Here is an 18,106-nt window from a genome sequence, read left to right on the forward strand (position 1 = left end):
CTGGCCGCCGAGCCCAAGGCGACGCGGAGGCTTTGTCCGGCGCGGTTGTTCCCTTGCCCATCCACGCTTTTGTTCTCTTCTTTTACGGGGGCGCATTGCATTGTTTATCGTTACCGCGGCTAGTGGAGCGGTGGTCGCGCCCAGCTTTCGTGTCGCCCCGCACGCCGCCCCACGCCCACGGCCAAGCGGATGCGATGCGGAGACCGATGATCCCGATCCGTCCGTCGCTCTGACTGTCCGTCACACCACCCACACACGGATCCACATACTACTACCTCACCCTACCCTACCAGTTCAAAACTTTTTTTTTGCAATCTTTTTTTTTTTGCTATCTACCAGTTCAAAACTTCAAAAACTTGAACCATCGCTTGCCCGGCCCGGCCCGGCCTCCATCAACAAAAACAAATGTGAAAAGACAAAAAAAATCCTGAACGCCGCTAGCCCGCTACGTACCGCTGCTGCCGGCGGCGACACGCGGAAACCGGCCAGACCATGGAGCACGACCGAGCCATGGCAATGAAATGAATACCGGAGACCAGATGCACCTACTCCACTAGCCGCTGTAGTAGGAGTACTGCGCCCTGATAAGTGTCGTCAATGCCCCCCAGCTCGGTTGCTTCATTCAATCGCTGCTGGTGATGGAAGGGAAGGTGGTTCAATGCGACCGACTGGAGGGAGGGATGGATGGTGACAGTTTACACTGGCCCCGCAGTAAAGACAGCATGTGGGGCAGTGGCTGTGGGTGCGTGCTGCTTGCCCAGAAAGCAGCACCAATGAATGGTCAATGAAGACGACCGCTCCGTCCCATGAATCAACAATACTCCTACTACAGCGCAATGTCGAAAAAGTGCAATGTCGAAAGCGCGCCACTTTCTCTGACAATCCGACTATGGGCATCTCCAACAAGTTGTATGTTAGTCTTGTTGGTAGAATGTTCATGTCATCAACCAACAAGCTATCATACAACTACTTCAATGGATTGTATGTAAGCTATTCAATAGATGATAAGAAAATAAATATGATTGCTCTCTATTTCACCTAGAAGCTTGTGCAAAGGTTGTTGGTTAAACTACATATAACTTTGCTCTTTTTCTACATTTATTACATGTCACATCATTACTATGTCCTAGATGGCAAATTTACCAACACCTATCTTACAACTGTTGGAGATGCCCTGTGACGGTCTGGGCCTTGGGCTCCAACAACAAGGATAACGAAATCACAACTGTGCCAACAGTGAGTGAGTCCAGCAGCAGAGATCGATCTTCCCTACCCATCATCAAAAAACAAACAAAAGGAGGAAAGGCTACAAGTTGCTGGCTCAGGCCCGTTATATGCTTCCAATTAACCAACGCGTAACTTCGCGGCTCCTGTTCGGCCCTTGCTGCATCAAACAGTCGAGGAAGAGCATAGCCTCGTTGTTTCTCATTCTACCAACCGGTTTTTAGACATATTCATATTACTCTTGAAGATTTTTTTCAAATATATATATATATATATATATATATATATATTTATCTATAAAAAAATCTTTTTAAAATGCAAACAACTTTCAAATTCTGGTAATCTTTTCAAAAGCGTGAAATACCCAAGATTTTTCAAAACTCGCATGTTTTTCAAAAATTCTGAATTTTTTTAAAACCGAAACATTTACTGAATTTATTAAAAAAATGGAGGGCCATTTTTTGAGTTCCCAAACATCTGTTTTAAATTTGTGACCAAATTATGAAAACAGGAATAATTTGTATATTCCGACAAATATTTGAAAACACAAATATTTCAAAAACAATCCAAACTATCTTCAGCTTTGCAAACATTTTCTAAAAAGTACACTTATTCAAAAAGAAAAGATAAAAAAACTGGTAACAGGGCTGGCCATTAAGTGTGGCGCAAGCAAGCAGGCAGAGCGCTTGCCGCCCGTGTTTACGTGTGGTTAACCGAGGGTTTTCGTTTCTTTTTTCCCTTATTATATTTTGTTACATTTTATTTTAACAGAATATCTTTAAAAATAGAAATGTTCGTCGGATATTAAAAAAATTATATTTTACAATTATATATTAATTGATAAATCATTCACAAAATTTTGTAAAAATGTGAAGTAAACTTAAAAAGTGTTTACATATTTTAAAAATATTATCGCATTTTAGTTTTTTTCTGTGATTTAAAATGTGTTAAAGTGTTTCATAAAGTGTTAATGCATTTTGAAAAAAAATGTACAGCTTAAAATGTGTTCCCACAAATACTTGCAATTTAAAACAAAAACTGACAATTAAAAAAATGACCGCATATTTTGAAAATATTTTAACACAATTAAAAAAGAGTATTAAAACTGTTTGCACATTTTGAAAAACATTCATGTAACTAAAAAATATTCAAGTGTTTTAAAAATACATCCATTTTGAAATGTATTCCAGATTTTCGCCCACCATGCAACTCATCATCTTCAACACTGCCAGCATCCCCATCGAAATTTGTGCCTTTTGGCTAATAACCTCATATCCCAAGCTTCTTGTGTGAGATCCCACCATGCGTTGCCGCTTTAGGTACACTTTTGACGTATCCATAATTTTTATTGTTTAATGTTATTATATTACAACTTTTACATACTTTTTGCAACAAATTATATTATTTTGGGGATTAACATATTAATCTACTGCCCAGTATCAGCTCCTGTTTTTTGAATGCATTTTTTGTGTTTAGCAAAATATCCATATCAAATGAAGTCCAAACACGACAAAATTTTACGGAGATTTTTAATTGAATATACGATTTTCTGCAAGAATTTATGTCAAGGGGGGCCAACGGCTTCACAAGCTCACAGGGCGCCCTCCCCCTCCTTGGGGCGTGCCTGGTGAGTGGCTCCCTCGAAGTCAATTGGAGCTATCCTTCAGCCGTAAGGAAGGTTATATCCAGAAAAAATCGTGTTAAATTTTTTAGGCCGAATCGCTACATATTTAGAAACGGTGTTCGGCCAAAAAAAACAGGTATGCGAAACAGAGAAGAAAACACGGAGGGAGATCCAATCTAGAGGGGCTCCCGTCCCTCGGGGGACGGGGAGTGAAGGAAATATGCCTTAGAGGCAATAATAAAGTTGATATTTTATATTTCCTTATTCATGATAAATGTTTATTATTCATGCTAGAATTGTATTAACCGGAAACTTAGTACATGTGTGAATACATAGACAAACAAAGTGTCCCTAGTATGTCTCTACTTGACTAGCTCGTTAATCAAAGATGGTTCAGTTTCCTAACCATAGACGTGTGTTGTCATTTGATGAACGGCGTCACATCATTAGGAGAATGATCTGATGGACAAGACCCATCCTTTAGCTTAGCATTATGATCGTTTAGTTTTATTGCTATTGCTTTCTTATGACTTATACATGTTCCTCTGTCTGAGATTATGCAACTCCCGAATACCGGAGGTACACTTTGTGTGCTATCAAACGTCACAACGTAACTGGGTGATTATAAAGATGCTCTACAGATGTCTCTGATGGTGTTTGTTGAGTTGGCATAGATCAAGATTAGGATTTGTCACTCCGTGTATCGGAGAGGTATCTCTAGGCCCTCTCGGTAATGCACATCACTATAAGCCTTGCAAGCAATGTGACTAATAAGTTAGTTACGGGATGATGCATTACGGAACGAGTAAAGAGAATTGTCGGTAACGATATTGAACTAGGTATGATGATATCGACGATCGAATCTCAAGCAATTAACATACTGATGACAAAGGGAATAACGTATGTTGTTATGCAGTTTGACCGATAAAGATCTTCGTAGAATATGTAGGAGCCAATATGAGTGTCCAGGTTCCGCTATTGGTTATTGACCAGAGACATGTCTCGGTCATGTCTACATAGTTCTCGAAAGCTTAATGTTCGATGATGATTTGTATTATGAGTTTTGTGATTTGATGACCGAAGTTTGTTCGGAGTCCCAGATGAGATCATGGACATGACGAGGAGTCTCGAAATGGTCGAGAGTTAAAGAATGATATATTGGAAGGTTATATTCGGACACCGGAATGGTTCCGAAGTGTCGGGAGGTTACCAGACCCCCCCCCCCCCGGGGAAGTATTGGGCCTTAATGGGCTTTAGTGAAAAGGCGAGAAAGGCCGCAAGGGGTGGCCGCAACCCCCCCCCATGGCAAGTCCGAACTGGACTAGGGAGGGGCCGGCGCCCCCCTCTTTCCTTCTCCTTCTCCTCCTCCTTCCCTCTCCCCCCTCTTGGAAAAGGAAGGGGATTCCGACTAGGATTGAGAATCCTAGTTGGACTCCCCTATGGCGCGCACCCTTCCTTGGCCGGCCTCCTCCTCCTCCTTCCCCTCCTTTATATATGTGGGCAGGGGGGCACCCCAAAGCACAAAAGTTGTTTCTTAGCCGTGTGTGGTGCCCCCATCCACAATTTACCACCTTGTTCATATTGTCGTAGTGCTTAGGCGAAGCCCTGCGTGGATCACATCACCAACACCGTCGCCGCGCCATCGTGCTGACGGAACTCTCCCTCGACCCTCTACTGGATCAAGAGCTCGAGGGACGTCATCATGCTGAACGTGTGCTGAACACGGAGGTGCCGTACGTCCGATACTTGGATCGGTTGGATTGTGAAGACGTTTGACTACATCAACCGCATTACTAAACGCTTCCGCTTTCGGTCTACGAGGGTACGTGGACACACTCTCCCCTCTCGTTGCTATGCATCTCCTAGTTAGATCTTGCGTAATCGTAGGAAATTTTTGAATTACTACGTTCCTCAACAGGAAGACCAATGACCAGAGGAGGAAATTGTTGTCCCATCTAGGGGGGAGGCCAAGAAAGAAGGAGGAGGAGGAGGAGGTGTGGGCTCTCTCGCCCTCTCTCCCATCTAGGGCGATCTACATCTACTTTGTCGCCGTCAACAACAACTCTCTCCCCGTCTATGTAGCGGTGTAACATCTCTATCCCCGCTGCAATCTCTACTTGAACAAGGTGTGTTATGCTACATACTATTATTCAAAGATGTGTTGGCATCCTATGATGTTTGAGTAGATTCGTTTTCCCTATGTGTTAATTGGTGATCATGATTGATTTGGGTTGTATGTTTTATTTTGGTGTTGTCCTATGGTGCCCTCCATGCCGTGCAAACGTGTGGGATTTCTGTTGTAGGGTGTTGCAATATGTTCATAATTTGCTTACTATCAGGGTTGCATGAGCGATAGAAGCACAAACTCGGGTAAGTGGGTTTTGCATATGGGACGAAAGAGGACTTTATACTTAATGACATGGTTGGATTTTATCTTAATGATCTTTAGTAGTTGCAAATGCTTGCTAGAGTTTCGATCATAAGTGCATGTGATCCTAGTATGGAAAAGTATGTTGGCTTTTGCCTCTTCCTTATATAAAATTACAATAATGATTACCGGTCTAGTTATCAATTATCTAGGGACAAATCATTCTCATTGTTTTCAAAAGCTCTCTCTACTAAAAATAATTAACCTTTTATTATTCTCGCAAAGTACCTCTAGTTTTATTCTTGTTCAAAGCAAACGTTAGTGTGTGTAGAGTTGTATTAGTGGTCAATAAAACTTGAAGATAATATAAATTCTACCTTTAGCTCCTCGTTGAGTTCGACACTTACTTCTGCCTGTTTTGAGTGTTCTGTAAATGGGCGGTAGTAGAGCGGCAGTTCCGCGTGGTAATACCGCTCCAGCGGTACTACGGGCCTAACTGTCACCCTACTACCGCGGGTTTACTGGGCATTCTCATGCTAAGCGGAAGTACCGCTCCTCGCCGCGGTAGTATCGCTCTGGCGGAACTTCTGTTGGCTTCTGCCACGTGAAGTACCGCTTTTTTACTACATTCTGGACTGGTTTTGTCCCGTGGGCGAAAGTAGAGCGGCAGTTCTTGGCGATAGTACCGCCTCGGGCGGCACTGCCGCACTGCCCCCCTCTACTACCCGTTGATTCCAGTTGTTGCTCATCACCAAGCGGAAGTACCGCTGGTGGGAGTGGGAGTACCGCTCCGACGGAACTGCCGCCTCCCTGGCTTGCTCATTTGTACGCAGCGGCTAGAACTTCCGTGCCAGCGGAAGTACCGCTCCCCTGAGCGGTACTACCGCTTGTTTATGGGCTGTGGGTGCATAATAGTTGGATTTCATCCCCCACTATATAAAGGCTTGTTCGGTTGACAGGGAAAATGGAGGGCTTTGGCAGGGATTGCACCCTCTACAAGTCAAAATCCCCTCCAATCCACCCCCAATCCCCTTGTGAGGGGGTGTAACCGAACTTAGCCTAAGGGAGTCATCTTCCTCAAGATGACTTACCTCTTACTCCCCCAAGCTCCATTGTTGCTCACAAGATCATTCTTGCCCGATCTTTCTCCCTAGCCAGTCAAACTTGTTGATTCTTTAGAGATTGCTTGAGAAGGTCTAGATCTACACTTTCACCAAGAGAAATTTGATTCCCCCACTAATCCCTTGCGGATCTTATTACTCTCGGGTGTTTGAGCACCCTAGGCGGTTGAGGTCACCTCGGAGCCACATTCCATTGTGTTGAAGCTTCGTGGTGGTGTTGGGAGCCTTCAATTCGGGTTTGGAGAGAGCATCAACCTTGTTTGTAAAGGTCCGGTCGCCGCCTTCAAAGGCATCACTAGTGGAATCACGGCATTTCGTATTTGTGTGAGGGCATGAGGAGAATATGGTGGCCCTAGTGGCTTCTTGGGGAGCATTGTGCCTCCACACCGCTCCAACAGGGACATACTTCCTCTCAAAGGGAAGGAACTTCAGTAACACATCGTCGTCTCCCCCAACCCCACTTATGGTTATCTCTTACCTTTACTTTGTGCAAGCTTTACTTGTGTTGTTTATCTTGCTTGCTTTTATTGTTCTCATTGCTAGCATCATATAGGTTGCTCGCCTAGTTGCACATCTAGACAACCTATTTGTTGCTAACCCTAATTTGTTAAGAAAAGCTAAAAACTGATAGTTGCCTATTCACCCCCCTTTAATCAACCATATCGATCATTTCACTAGATAAATAGTACCCCTGATGGGGTCCCCTCTAGACTTTGGGGGCCCGGGGCGGCCGCTCCCTACCCCCATTCAGGGCAGGCCCTGCTGGCACAATAAAATTCCGCTCGATATGATCAATAGCAAGGTCAATTTTAAGCATGAAAGTCGGAGTATTTCAAGACGTGAGGGTGAAGTAATGTGTGATCTCTTGGGCAATGATAATGTTATTAGGAATTTTCCTGCCTTACTGAGAGTGGTCAATGTAATCAGTAAGGTGGGGTTTAAGTCTCTTCCCCAATCGCCGACCACATCGCCTCCCACACGTCCCGTGTACCGCTCCATGTCGGAATGTGTTGATGCTCCCTCTTGGACCGACATGAGGAGTGATTTTTCTTCTATCCTTGGATTACATGTGTGTAGAAATTATACGAAATGACTGCATGATAATAACATTATTTCTGCATTTCCTTGCGTTCACAGATTAGATGACAATTAGCAGTGGAATAGACAATTCATCCCCAGTCAGTTGTTGGCACTCATATGCTCCACGTACCCCACCAGCCACCAGGGCTCACTCTGCCCAAACTATCCCGCCGCCGCCGGCGCGGCAAGGCGCGCGAGTGCGGTACAACCACCCTGCTGGTGCGGCCCCGTTACGTCCAACACCTCCAACTCAAACGGCCCCCACTTTGCCGTCTCTTCCACGTTCCACCTTATAAAAAAAACTCTAAAAAACCTTATAATAATAATATCCGCCTACCTGTCGTGTCCAGCACACCATACAGGTCCACGCCCGCCCGCCCGCCCGCCCATAGAGCTCGCCGCCTCCCTCCTTCCCTCCCTGTCTCCTTCCCCGCCTCTCTCTCGTCGTCGTCCCCCGCAGCGCCGGCCGAAGCAAAGCACGGGGACTCAACCGCCGCCATGAGCTACTACGGCCAGCAGCAGCCCCCCGTCGGCGTGCCTCCACAGCAAGGTCCGCCCCGTTCGCCTCAAGTCAAGATCCATCCCCTCAATTTCCTCCTTTCACATCTCGTATACAATCCTGTTGTTTTTGCTCAGGGTATCCAGGGAAAGAAGAGTACCCGCCGGCAGGCTACCCTCCGGCCGGGTACCCACCGCCGGGGCAGGGACAGGGCTACCCTCCCCAGGGATACCCGCCGCAGCAGGGGGGTTATCCGCCACAGCAGGGTGGGTATCCGCCGCAGCAAGGCTACCCGCAGCAAGGGTACCCACAGCAGGGGTACCCGCCTCAGTACGCGCAGCAGCCGCCGCGGCAGCAGCAGAGCAGCGGCCCGTCCTTCATGGAGGGATGGTAAGACAAGACTGAGCCCACCTCCTTCCTTCTCTCAGATTCCCTCGGCTTGGTCCTAGCATCGCGTTAGATCTCTGAACTGAAGCCAGATTGGGCTCGCCGTCGCCGGTGGGTCGTCGGGGTCGGGGTGGACGTTGGGGGGTCGGCGTTTTGTGTGGCCCGGGGTGGGTTGGGTTCGTTGGTGGGTGACGTCGGCCCCGCATCCCTCCACTCGTGACTCGTCGTTACTGCCGTTCTGATGTGTCTGTCACTAGGAGTGGTTGCCTCAGCTGTCAAAAAAAAAGGAGTGGTTGCCTCAGCGAACCTCGTAGCTGTCTGTCACGCTAGGTCTTCTGGCGCGGAAAGATATTTGTGATTTGTGAACAATATAAACTAGATATATACTCCCTCCGCCCAATAATGTAAGACGTTAAACGTCTTACATTTACACTAGTGTCAAAAAACGTCTTACATTATGAGACGGAGGGAGTACTTTTTTGTGAAACTATAAGTTAGATATACTAGTAGTACATGTTTATTGAAATGACACCAGCTGAAGGGCGGCATTTTCTGAAAACTTTTCATATTTCCAGAGCAATTCATCCAAAACTTAGTTTTTTTTGCGGGGTTATCCAAAACTTAGTTACTGTCGAATTCAGAGCATAGTTGGACGTGTTGCATCTCATTCTTCTCTTGTTCCGAGCATACAATGATGTAAGACATTTCTTGACACTACATCAGAGTCAAAAAACGTGTTACATTATGATAGGACGGAGGGAGTACTGTATATGGAACTTGTAGCATATACGAGTATTATGTGTAACGACACCAGCTAGCTGACATACATTTTTGCTTTCCCTTTGTGTTTTGACAGCTTGGCCGCCCTTTGTTGCTGCTGTCTGTTGGATGCTTGCTTCTAAGTTGAATTCTAAGCGACAGGGAAGAGATTTGGTGCAGCTGCTATGTGCTCCATATTGGAAAATTGGATTGGCTTGTTGATTAATAGTAGTACTACTTCTTAGAGGAGATTACAAGAACTCCTTACCGTCATGTTTGTATGTTCAGATGATTGGTGTACCTTTTCGCATTAAAAAAGATGTTTGTTGTAATGCCTAGTGAACATGAAAAACCAAACTGAAAGCTCAAGCCAATACACAATACATTGAAAGAAAAGACTGATCCACAACCATACTTCTAATAACTTGGAAATTCAGCAGGGTTTCAACACAACATAACAAACTTGGTAATCCAGCAGGAGTTCAAGAAATTAAAAACTTGGAGATTCGTCAGAGACGACGATAGTACCAGTACGACATTGCCACTCGACAGATTACTTCTGCACACCATTGCAGCAGCACACACAGATAGCAAAGAAAACTGAGGAGGCGATAAAGCATCGCTCCAGGCCGAACTGAACGCTGTCTCACTCAGTGGCGACCAGCGGCCTGTTTCTGCGGTCTGATCCAGTCCTGCAGCACCAAGGTGACCCTGTCGTGCTGCTTCACGGAGGAGCCGTGCAGGAGCGGGGAGGCGCGGGCGAGGACGCTGTTGTAGTGGACGTACTCCTTCTGCCGGAACCTCTCCTGTTCGGAAAGCGTCATCTCGTCCCACTCAGCGTGCAGCTTCTCCGACAGGCTCCAGTCGATGTTGTACCTGGTGGCGCCGAAGCACGTCTGCCTCAGGACCCGCCTCGCAAGGGTCTGCAGGTCGGGCACGCGAGCCCCATGCTTCGACCACCATTTAACTGCGATTTCAAGTCATAAACATGGTAAGAAGGTACTCGTAAGTCATGTACTCAGTATGATATGAGCGAATGAATGAAATGGTGATGATCTCAGTGGGTGTAAGCAGGCCATATGCTCCAGTTTGCAACTTGCAACATACAGTACTAACTAAACAACCATGTTGACAAGCTTGAGCTGACGCAGAGAAGTTGATAATTCTACACATTCATCTCTAATCCTTTTAGCTTCTCTGCTATTTATTTAAACAACTATGTTGACCAAGTTAGTCTAATGCAGAGAAGTTGATCATTCCACACATTCATCTGTAAACCTTTTAGCTTCTCTGCTATTTATTTAAACAACTATGTTGACAAGTTACGCTAATGCAGAGAAGTTGATCATTCTACACATTCTGACTTTGAATTGAATAGAGAAGTGCATCATGACATGATATATTTGTGCCACATTCACATACTAACTAAATATGTTGGCGCGCTGACACTATTCCAGCTCGCTCTAAAGATTGAAAAAATCCAGTACATATGACACAGAAAGGCACTACCGTTAGTGGCTTGTTAAGGAGTGGGCATTTTGTAAGAGATTAGGGTGTAGCTTACCTTGTGGTAATTCCATTATTTGCTGCTTTGCTCGATCTGTATCGAAATAGCGCAACTTCTTTTCATACACTTCCAATTGTGCTAACGCATTTCTGGGATCGTAATGAGCCTTGCCCAGTTGGATTATACAGGCCGCGATGCCGCTGCTGATCACAGTATAAAGGTGGGATCCAGCTGCGTAAAAGATCCTTGGGTTTAGCATCTGACCAGCAGCATGAAGAGGGCTATGCAAGTAACCATCCCATATCCTGTCAATTATACGCAAATAAAACTCACTTCCATCTCCAATATTGACACATATCTCTGTTTTTGCACCATGCATGGCTTCATACAAGATACCCATCGGACAGATATCAGATTCCAGTTTATACAACACTCTGACAAGTGGACTTGTAACCTTCACGACTTTGGCCGCAGCATGCCAAAATGTATCGTCTGTCTTTACTATGCTCTGGATACGCTCAAACAAATCAAGAGAAGCCCAACCAGAGGGAACCCATTCAGGTGAGCTGAACATCTGCACCAGACCTACTCTTGCAGAAACTAACCTCTCTAATGTGATGAACACTGCCACAAATTTCAGATAAGAACTGCTCAAAATCTCCTCCTGGACATATCTTCCTTTCAGTTTCATTGGCAGTGCATGGACATTTAAAAACCTTGTAATTTCCCTTGCCTTCATTAGAACTTCACTGACATGCTCGAGCGCTGCTATTTTCTCAAGCAGAAGGTTGATGCAATGGTCAACACATAGTGTGAAGAAAAAACTATCATATTTATTTAGAACATACTGTCGTGCCATCTGCATATGGGGTGACACGTCATTCATGACAATCTGAACAATGTTATGGGCACCGACATCATCAACCACGCGAGAGAGCATTGATTTTAGCTCATCGAAGTCCTCAGTGATTTCAGAGACATCAATGGATCTGAGGAAGTGCATACCTTTGCTACAGTGCACCAGGACACTTACGAAGCTTTTGCCACACTTGCTCTTCCAACTATCAACAATTACAGTGCAGCCACTTGTTTGCCACTCTTGCTTGAGTTCCTTTGCGCGGTTCTCAGTTTCTCTTAGTTGCTCCTGCAGAACAGCTTCGTACGTAGGCTCAGGTGCAGGTTTGGAGAAGAACTTGCCTATTGATTTTGCTGAAGGAGAATCAAAGTCATTTGCCTCAACCTTTGGTTTCAGTTGACAAGGATTATATGTGATTTCCTTGGGCTGCCTCAAATCCGGTAGATAATGAAGAAAGCAGCGGTTATTGGACACAGTTGGTTGTAGCTGTGGTTGCTGGACTTGAGCAGATGGAAGGGCTGGGCTTGTGTGAGGAACCTCATCATGTTCATGCTTCCGTTTCTTCATTTTTCTGAGCATCCAAGCTTTCTCTTCTTGCGATCCACAAGTGAACTCCTTAAGCTTGTGCTGACATTGCCCCTGATGCCTGCTAAATGGTGTTCTAGGCGGTTGTAACTCGAAACCACCTTAACGCAGTAATGGCAGCTCACTCTGCAACCTTCCTCATCAATGGTTTTGCCATGCCTTTCTTTTCCACGGTTACTTGTCTGAGGATATTGTACAGAAAAAACCTGAAGGAAAGCAATGAGAGATACTTCAGTAATGCAAAAATTAAAATGTCAAATTCCCAAAACATGAGTGCAACATTTCACCAATGATTAGATTTCATCTGCTTCCTCTTAATGACAGCACATGATGTATGCTAGTGATGAATTTACCACATGTGAACAGAGAAGACTGTGATCCAACTAAACACTGTACCTTAGAAGTTTAACCACAGTATTACTGGATGAAACAGTTTATTCTGTATTTTTTTCCGATAAAGAACAGTTTGTCTGTATAACTCTTCAAGAAGAGCACATAGAGGCGTGGTCAATGGTTCATAGTATACTTACCAGCAGACTGGAGGCATGAGCTTGTTCACAAATTACAAGTTCATTATCGCCAGGGCAACAAATCTTTGGGCACCGATGCGATGAATCAACAGTAACTCTAACAGGGCAGTCAACGATTGGCCATTTTCACCATGGTACACTCCAGAAACATGTAACTTCAACTAGATTAGACAGTTGTTCCTCGCAAACAGTCTAAAATTTGATGTTTACAATCCTGAAGGATTCAAATGAACCATACGAAATAGGCCGGTGTAAATAGAAGGTTAACTATTTCGGTACTATCCCACAGGACAATTGGAGTTATATGTAGTTTTTCACAGACTAGTGATGTGGTATAAGCATAAGACTGCACGATGATCTTACAAAGACAGTAACATACCCCCTCTCAGCCCTCTGATACCCCTCCTCTCCCCCGCCGCTTGATCTCCCTCCTCCGGTCAATTCCTCCACAACAAAGAGCAGATCCGGAACCCTCTCGACACCCATCCCGAAGTCCAGCGGCGCCGTCACCAGGGTCCGAGCCGCCGTCCACCTCCACGCCTGACTTCATCCCAGCTCGCTCGCTCCCAGGCGGGGCCCCGAACTGTCTTGGCGGCGCTGGTTCTCGGGGCTCGACGGGGGGCTCGTGATCCCGTGCGGTGCTAGGCGCGCTTCCATGGCGGCCCGCGTTGGTGCTGCGGCTGGTGGCGGCGTGTGAAGGAGCCTGCTGGCCCGGCGTGGTGCTTATCGAGGATCTGCGGCCTGCTGGTCGCCTGCTCGGGCGTGGTGGAGGCCCGGTGGGGCGCGTGGTGAAGGGACTCGGGCGGTCTGTGCGGCGCTCGGTTTGCGGCTTCGGCCGCGAGGGTGCGCGGATCGGTGTGTGTGTGTGTGGAGTATCTGTGTGCGCCGCGCTCAGCGGTTTCGCCCGATTTCCTTTAGTAACTCGGCAATCTGGTTTTCGCTCCATGTTTCCTAATTAAGAGTCGAGAAACTTATCTTTTCAATGAAAGAAATCCCGCTATTCGAAAAAATAATGCCGTGGCGTGCAGTGACTATTTTTCCTGATACTAAAAAAAACATAGTTTTAGCAATTCTTTCGAATCAGCACAGACCCCTTTCAAAATCTAACATTACACTCCCTAATTCCAAAAAGCAAACAAAACCTAAAATGGAGAAAGGGGAATTCTTTCTGGGCATGCTCCAATGCACACCCTCTGTGCAGAAGAAAGCCGCAAAGGACTTTGACTGTTTGCCATTTTTGAACATCGACATGACAAGACGACGGGTTTTAATTGCGGAAAGGACATTCACTTGTGGGTGAGTGAACAAATTTTGCTGGAGAACGACATTTCATTCTTTTTACCATGATATGCTTTTAATAGTTAGATCATCAATTATTTTTGAAATCGCGGGCACCAAAAAGGACAACACAAACTTCGGTGGATTATTGGGGCAAACCTCGGTGAACCGAGCATGGTTCGAAAGAGAATCCGACGGGGCTGGATGTGTACTAGAGAGATATTGGAAAACAAACACAGATAGGCTGGAAAAAAGTAAAACCCAAATGAGATAGGTGTTGTGTTGGATACATGTTCCCTTGATTGGTTACTTCAGAGAACTTCATCGGCATAAACACACAATTCCAAAGAACACCTTGGGACAATCCTAGTTCTTAATGTTGCACTTGAATATTGAGATTTAAAAAAAAGCCTGAGAAATATGCATTTAGATCTAATATACTCCCTAGAAAAAACAGAAATGGTATCAACAAAAACCTTTTATGCTCCTAGTGAATAAATTGTTTTTCCTTACCTTTGACTTTAGATCTCGTCTTCTCCGTTCCAAGATGTAAATGATGGCCTAAAAGTGGGGCAATGGCTGTGGTGCGCTGGAAAAGGGTGAATGGTGGAAGCCTGGGAAATATGCATTTAGTTCTAATATGCTCCCTAGAAAAAAACAAAAAATGGTATGAACAAAATCCTTTATGCTCCTAGAGAATACATTATTTTTTCTTACCTCTGACTTTGGATCTCACCGTCTTCGTCCAAGATGTAAAAGGAGGATGGCTTGGGCAGCGATTGTGGTGCGTCGGGAAAGGGCAGATGGTGCAGTGTGTCAGTGACTTGGAATACCACAATCTCACCTAAGAGGAAAACATAGATGATGGATTTACGAGGGAAAACATATCTAGAGGGTGGAAGTGGTGATGGTGGATGGAGAAGATAGCTAGATCTAGACAATTATCATGGTTGACGACGGAGGAGAAGATAGTTAGGTCTAAGGAGTGGTGGTGGCGGCGGCGGGTGGAGGAGAATATGGTTAGATCTAGACAATATTGATGGTTGCAGGCGGAGGAGAAGATAGGTGGATCTAGACCATGTTGATGGTTGTGTCGTGTGTGTGTGTGTGGGGGGGGGGGTGGCTTTATAGCCGCGCGGTTTGGGACTAGGGGTGCGACCACGATCCGCGTGATGCGGGGTGCGGGCCGTCAGATTGGAGATGGGTGGCAGAGAATGGGGTAAAGGGGGTGGCGCGGATAGGTGACGTGGCGGGGGAGGTGTGTTTCTTTTCTAAGGGTGGGATAGGGTGCGGGGATGCGAGGAAGGCGTGTGTCTTGGGTAGGTGGATGCCAGTTGGGACCAGGCATTTTTTGGATGGATTGCGTGCGGAGTTGCTCGCTGCCGCAAATTTTGGATGGATATCTGGTCGATGGGCTCATGAGGTGTGTGGTCGTGACGAGACTAGTGCAAAGGCGTAAACTCGGATTATTGCTAGGACAATTTGGAAAGCGTATTTCTATGTTTTCCACGATCAATTGATATGAGGGGTGCTTCTTTCAGGTATGTATAACACGCCTCAACAAAAAAATACTCCCTTTGTTCAACTATTATCTAGTTGTTTCTCAGCAGCGGCCATCACGCCACACAACACCTCGACTTGCCCCCCAGGGTCTCGGAGCGTTAGCGACATAGTCACCGACGTTTGATGGCAATGACGCCCCCTCCTCTCCTTGTTGTGTTGCATTTCATGGTTTCTATTGCACTTTAGCTTTTTCTTTCTGATCAACGTGGCGCTCAGTGGTGGCAGAGAGGAGGGAGGAGGCGGCAAGGGCGAGGAAGGAATTGGGGTTTTGGGGGGCGAGATGGAAAGGACTTTGTTTGTTTGCCATTTCTAGAGATAGATGAGACCAGGGGTTTTAATAGTTGGAAGGACATCTACAGGTAGGTGGTGTTGGGGAACGCAGTAATTTCAAAAAATTTCCTACGCACACGCAAGATCCGTCTAGGTGATGCATAGCAACGAGGGGAAGAGTGTTGTCCATGTACCCTCGTAGACCATAAGCGGAAGCGTTATGACAACGCGGTTGATGTACTCGTATGTCTTCACGATCGGACCGATCCTAGCACCGAAGGTACGGAACCTCCGTGATCTGCACACGTTCTGCTCGGTGACGTCCAACGAACTCTAGATCCAGCTGAGTGCCGGGGAAGAGCTTCGTCAGCACGATGGCGTGATGACGGGTATGATGAAGTTACCGACGCAGGGCTTCGTATAAGCACTACAACGATATGACCGAGGTGGAAATCTATGGAGGGGAGCACCGCACACGGCTAAGAGGTGCCCCTCCCCCGTATATAAAGGAGTGGAGGAGGGGGAGGGCCGGCCCTCTATGGCGCGCCCAAGGGGTAGGATTCCCCATTTCCCTTGTTGGAGCAGGAGAGAAGGAAAGGGGAGAGAGAGGGAATGAAGGGGGGCCGGCCGCCCACCCAATTAGGACTGGGCTAGGGGGGGAGGGCGCCCTCCACCTTGGCCTTCCTCTCCTCTCTTCCACTAAGGCCCCAATAAGGCCCATATACTCCCCGGGGGGTTCCGGTAACCCCCCGGTACTCCGGTAAATGCCCGAACTCACCCGGAACCATTCTGATGTCCAAACATAGCCTTCCAATATATCGATCTTTATGTATCGACCATTCCAAGACTCCTCTTCATGTCCGTGATCATATCTGGGACTCCGAACTACCTTCAGTACATCAAAACACATAAACTCATAATACCGACCGTCGCCGAACTTTAAGCGTGCGGACCCTACGGGTTCGAGAACTATGTAGACATGACCGAGACTCATCTCCCGTCAATAACCAATAGCGGAACCTGGATGCTCATATTGGTTTCTACATATTCTATGAAGATCTTTATCGGTCAAACCGCATAACAACATACGTTGTTCCCTTTGTCATCGGCATGTTACTTGCCCGAGATTCGATCGTCGGTATCTCAATACCTAGTTCAATCTCGTTACCGGCAAGTCTCTTTACTCATTCCGTAATGCAACATCCCGTAACTAACTCATTAGTCACATTGCTTGCAAGGCTTATAGTGATGTGCATTACCGAGAGGGCCCAAAGATACCTCTCCGATACACAGAGTGACAAATCGTAATCTCGATCTATGCCAACTCAACAAACACCATCGGAGACACCTATAGAGCATCTTTATAGTCACCCAGTTAGGTTGTGACGTTTGATAGCACACTAAGTGTTCCTCTGGTATTCAGGAGTTGCATAATCTCATAGTCATAGGAACATGTATAAGTTATGGAGAAAGCAATAGCAGTAAACTAAATGATCAAAGTGCTAAGCTAACGGATGGGTCAAGTCAATCACATCATTCTCTAATGATGTGATCCCGTTCATCAAATGACAACTCATGTCTATGGTTAGGAAACTTAACCATCTTTAATTAATGAGCTAGTCAAGTAGAGGCATACTAGTGACACTCATTTTGTCTATGTATTCACACATGTACTAAGTTTCCGGTTAATACAATTCTAGCATGAATAATAAAAATTTCTCATGATATAAGGAAATATAAATAACAACTTTATTATTGCCTCTAGGGCATATTTCCTTTAGTCCCCCGCTTGCACTAGAGTCAATAATCTAGATTACATTGTAATGATTCTAACACCCATGGAGTCTTGGTGATGATCATGTTTTGCTCGTGAGAGAGGCTGAGTCAACGGGTCTGTAACATTCAGATCCGTATGTATCTTGCAAACCTCTATGTCTCCCTCCTTGACTTGATCGCGGCCGGAATTGAAGTGTCTTTTGATGTGCTTGGTTCTCTTGTGAAATCTGGATTCCTTTGCCAAGGCAATTGCACCAGTGTTGCCACAAAATATTTTCATTGGACCCGATGCACTAGGTATTACATCTAGAATCGGATATGAACTCCTTCATCCAGACTCCTTCATTTGCTGCTTCCGAAGCAGCTATGTACTCCGCTTCACACATAGATCCCGCCACGACGCTCTGCTTGGAACTGCACCAACTGACAGCTCCACCATTCAATAAAAATAAGTATCCCGTTTGTGACTTAGAGTCATTTGGACCAGTGTCAAAGCTTGCATCAACGTAACCGTTTACGACGAGCTCTTTGTCACCTCCATAAACGAGAAACATATCCTTAGTCCTTTTCAGGTATTTCAGGATGTTCTTGACCGCTGTCCAGTGATCCACTCCTCGATTACTTTGATACCTCCCTGCTAAACTAATAGCAAGGCACACATCAGGTCTGGTACGTAGCG

General features: G+C 45.9%; 2 protein-coding genes across 5 annotated transcripts; one reads left to right on the forward strand and one right to left on the reverse strand.

Annotated features, from left to right (window-relative positions):
• The first annotated feature begins 7,773 nt into the window (after positions 1-7,773).
• Positions 7,774-9,394, forward strand: LOC125524045 (uncharacterized). The gene is made up of 3 exons (XM_048689122.2): positions 7,774-7,967; positions 8,054-8,306; positions 9,160-9,394. The coding sequence occupies exons 1-3, from the start codon at positions 7,916-7,918 to the stop codon at positions 9,203-9,205; spliced, it is 351 nt and encodes a 116-aa protein (XP_048545079.1). The 5' UTR covers positions 7,774-7,915; the 3' UTR covers positions 9,206-9,394.
• A 67-nt stretch (positions 9,395-9,461) lies between these two features.
• On the reverse strand, positions 9,462-14,909 carry LOC125524044 (uncharacterized). Of its 4 annotated transcripts, none has more exons than XM_048689121.2 (4): positions 14,536-14,909; positions 14,332-14,432; positions 10,627-12,216; positions 9,462-10,029 (listed from the first exon to the last, which is right to left on the reverse strand). In XM_048689121.2, exons 3-4 carry the CDS (start codon positions 12,002-12,004, stop codon positions 9,713-9,715), a joined length of 1,695 nt encoding a protein of 564 aa, XP_048545078.1. In that variant the 5' UTR covers positions 12,005-12,216; positions 14,332-14,432; positions 14,536-14,909; the 3' UTR covers positions 9,462-9,712. The 4 variants fall into 4 exon arrangements, with proteins under 4 accessions (XP_048545078.1, XP_087387513.1, XP_048545077.1 ...); XM_087531387.1 differs by having other exon boundaries at positions 14,332-14,465; XM_048689120.2 differs by lacking the exons at positions 14,332-14,432; positions 14,536-14,909 and adding an exon at positions 12,920-14,169.
• Positions 14,910-18,106: the final 3,197 nt, after the last annotated feature.

Source organism: Triticum urartu, chromosome 7A (assembly GCF_056163025.1).
Source record: "Triticum urartu cultivar PI428250 chromosome 7A, HENAU_Tu73, whole genome shotgun sequence".
Taxonomy (NCBI): Eukaryota; Viridiplantae; Streptophyta; class Magnoliopsida; order Poales; family Poaceae; genus Triticum; species Triticum urartu.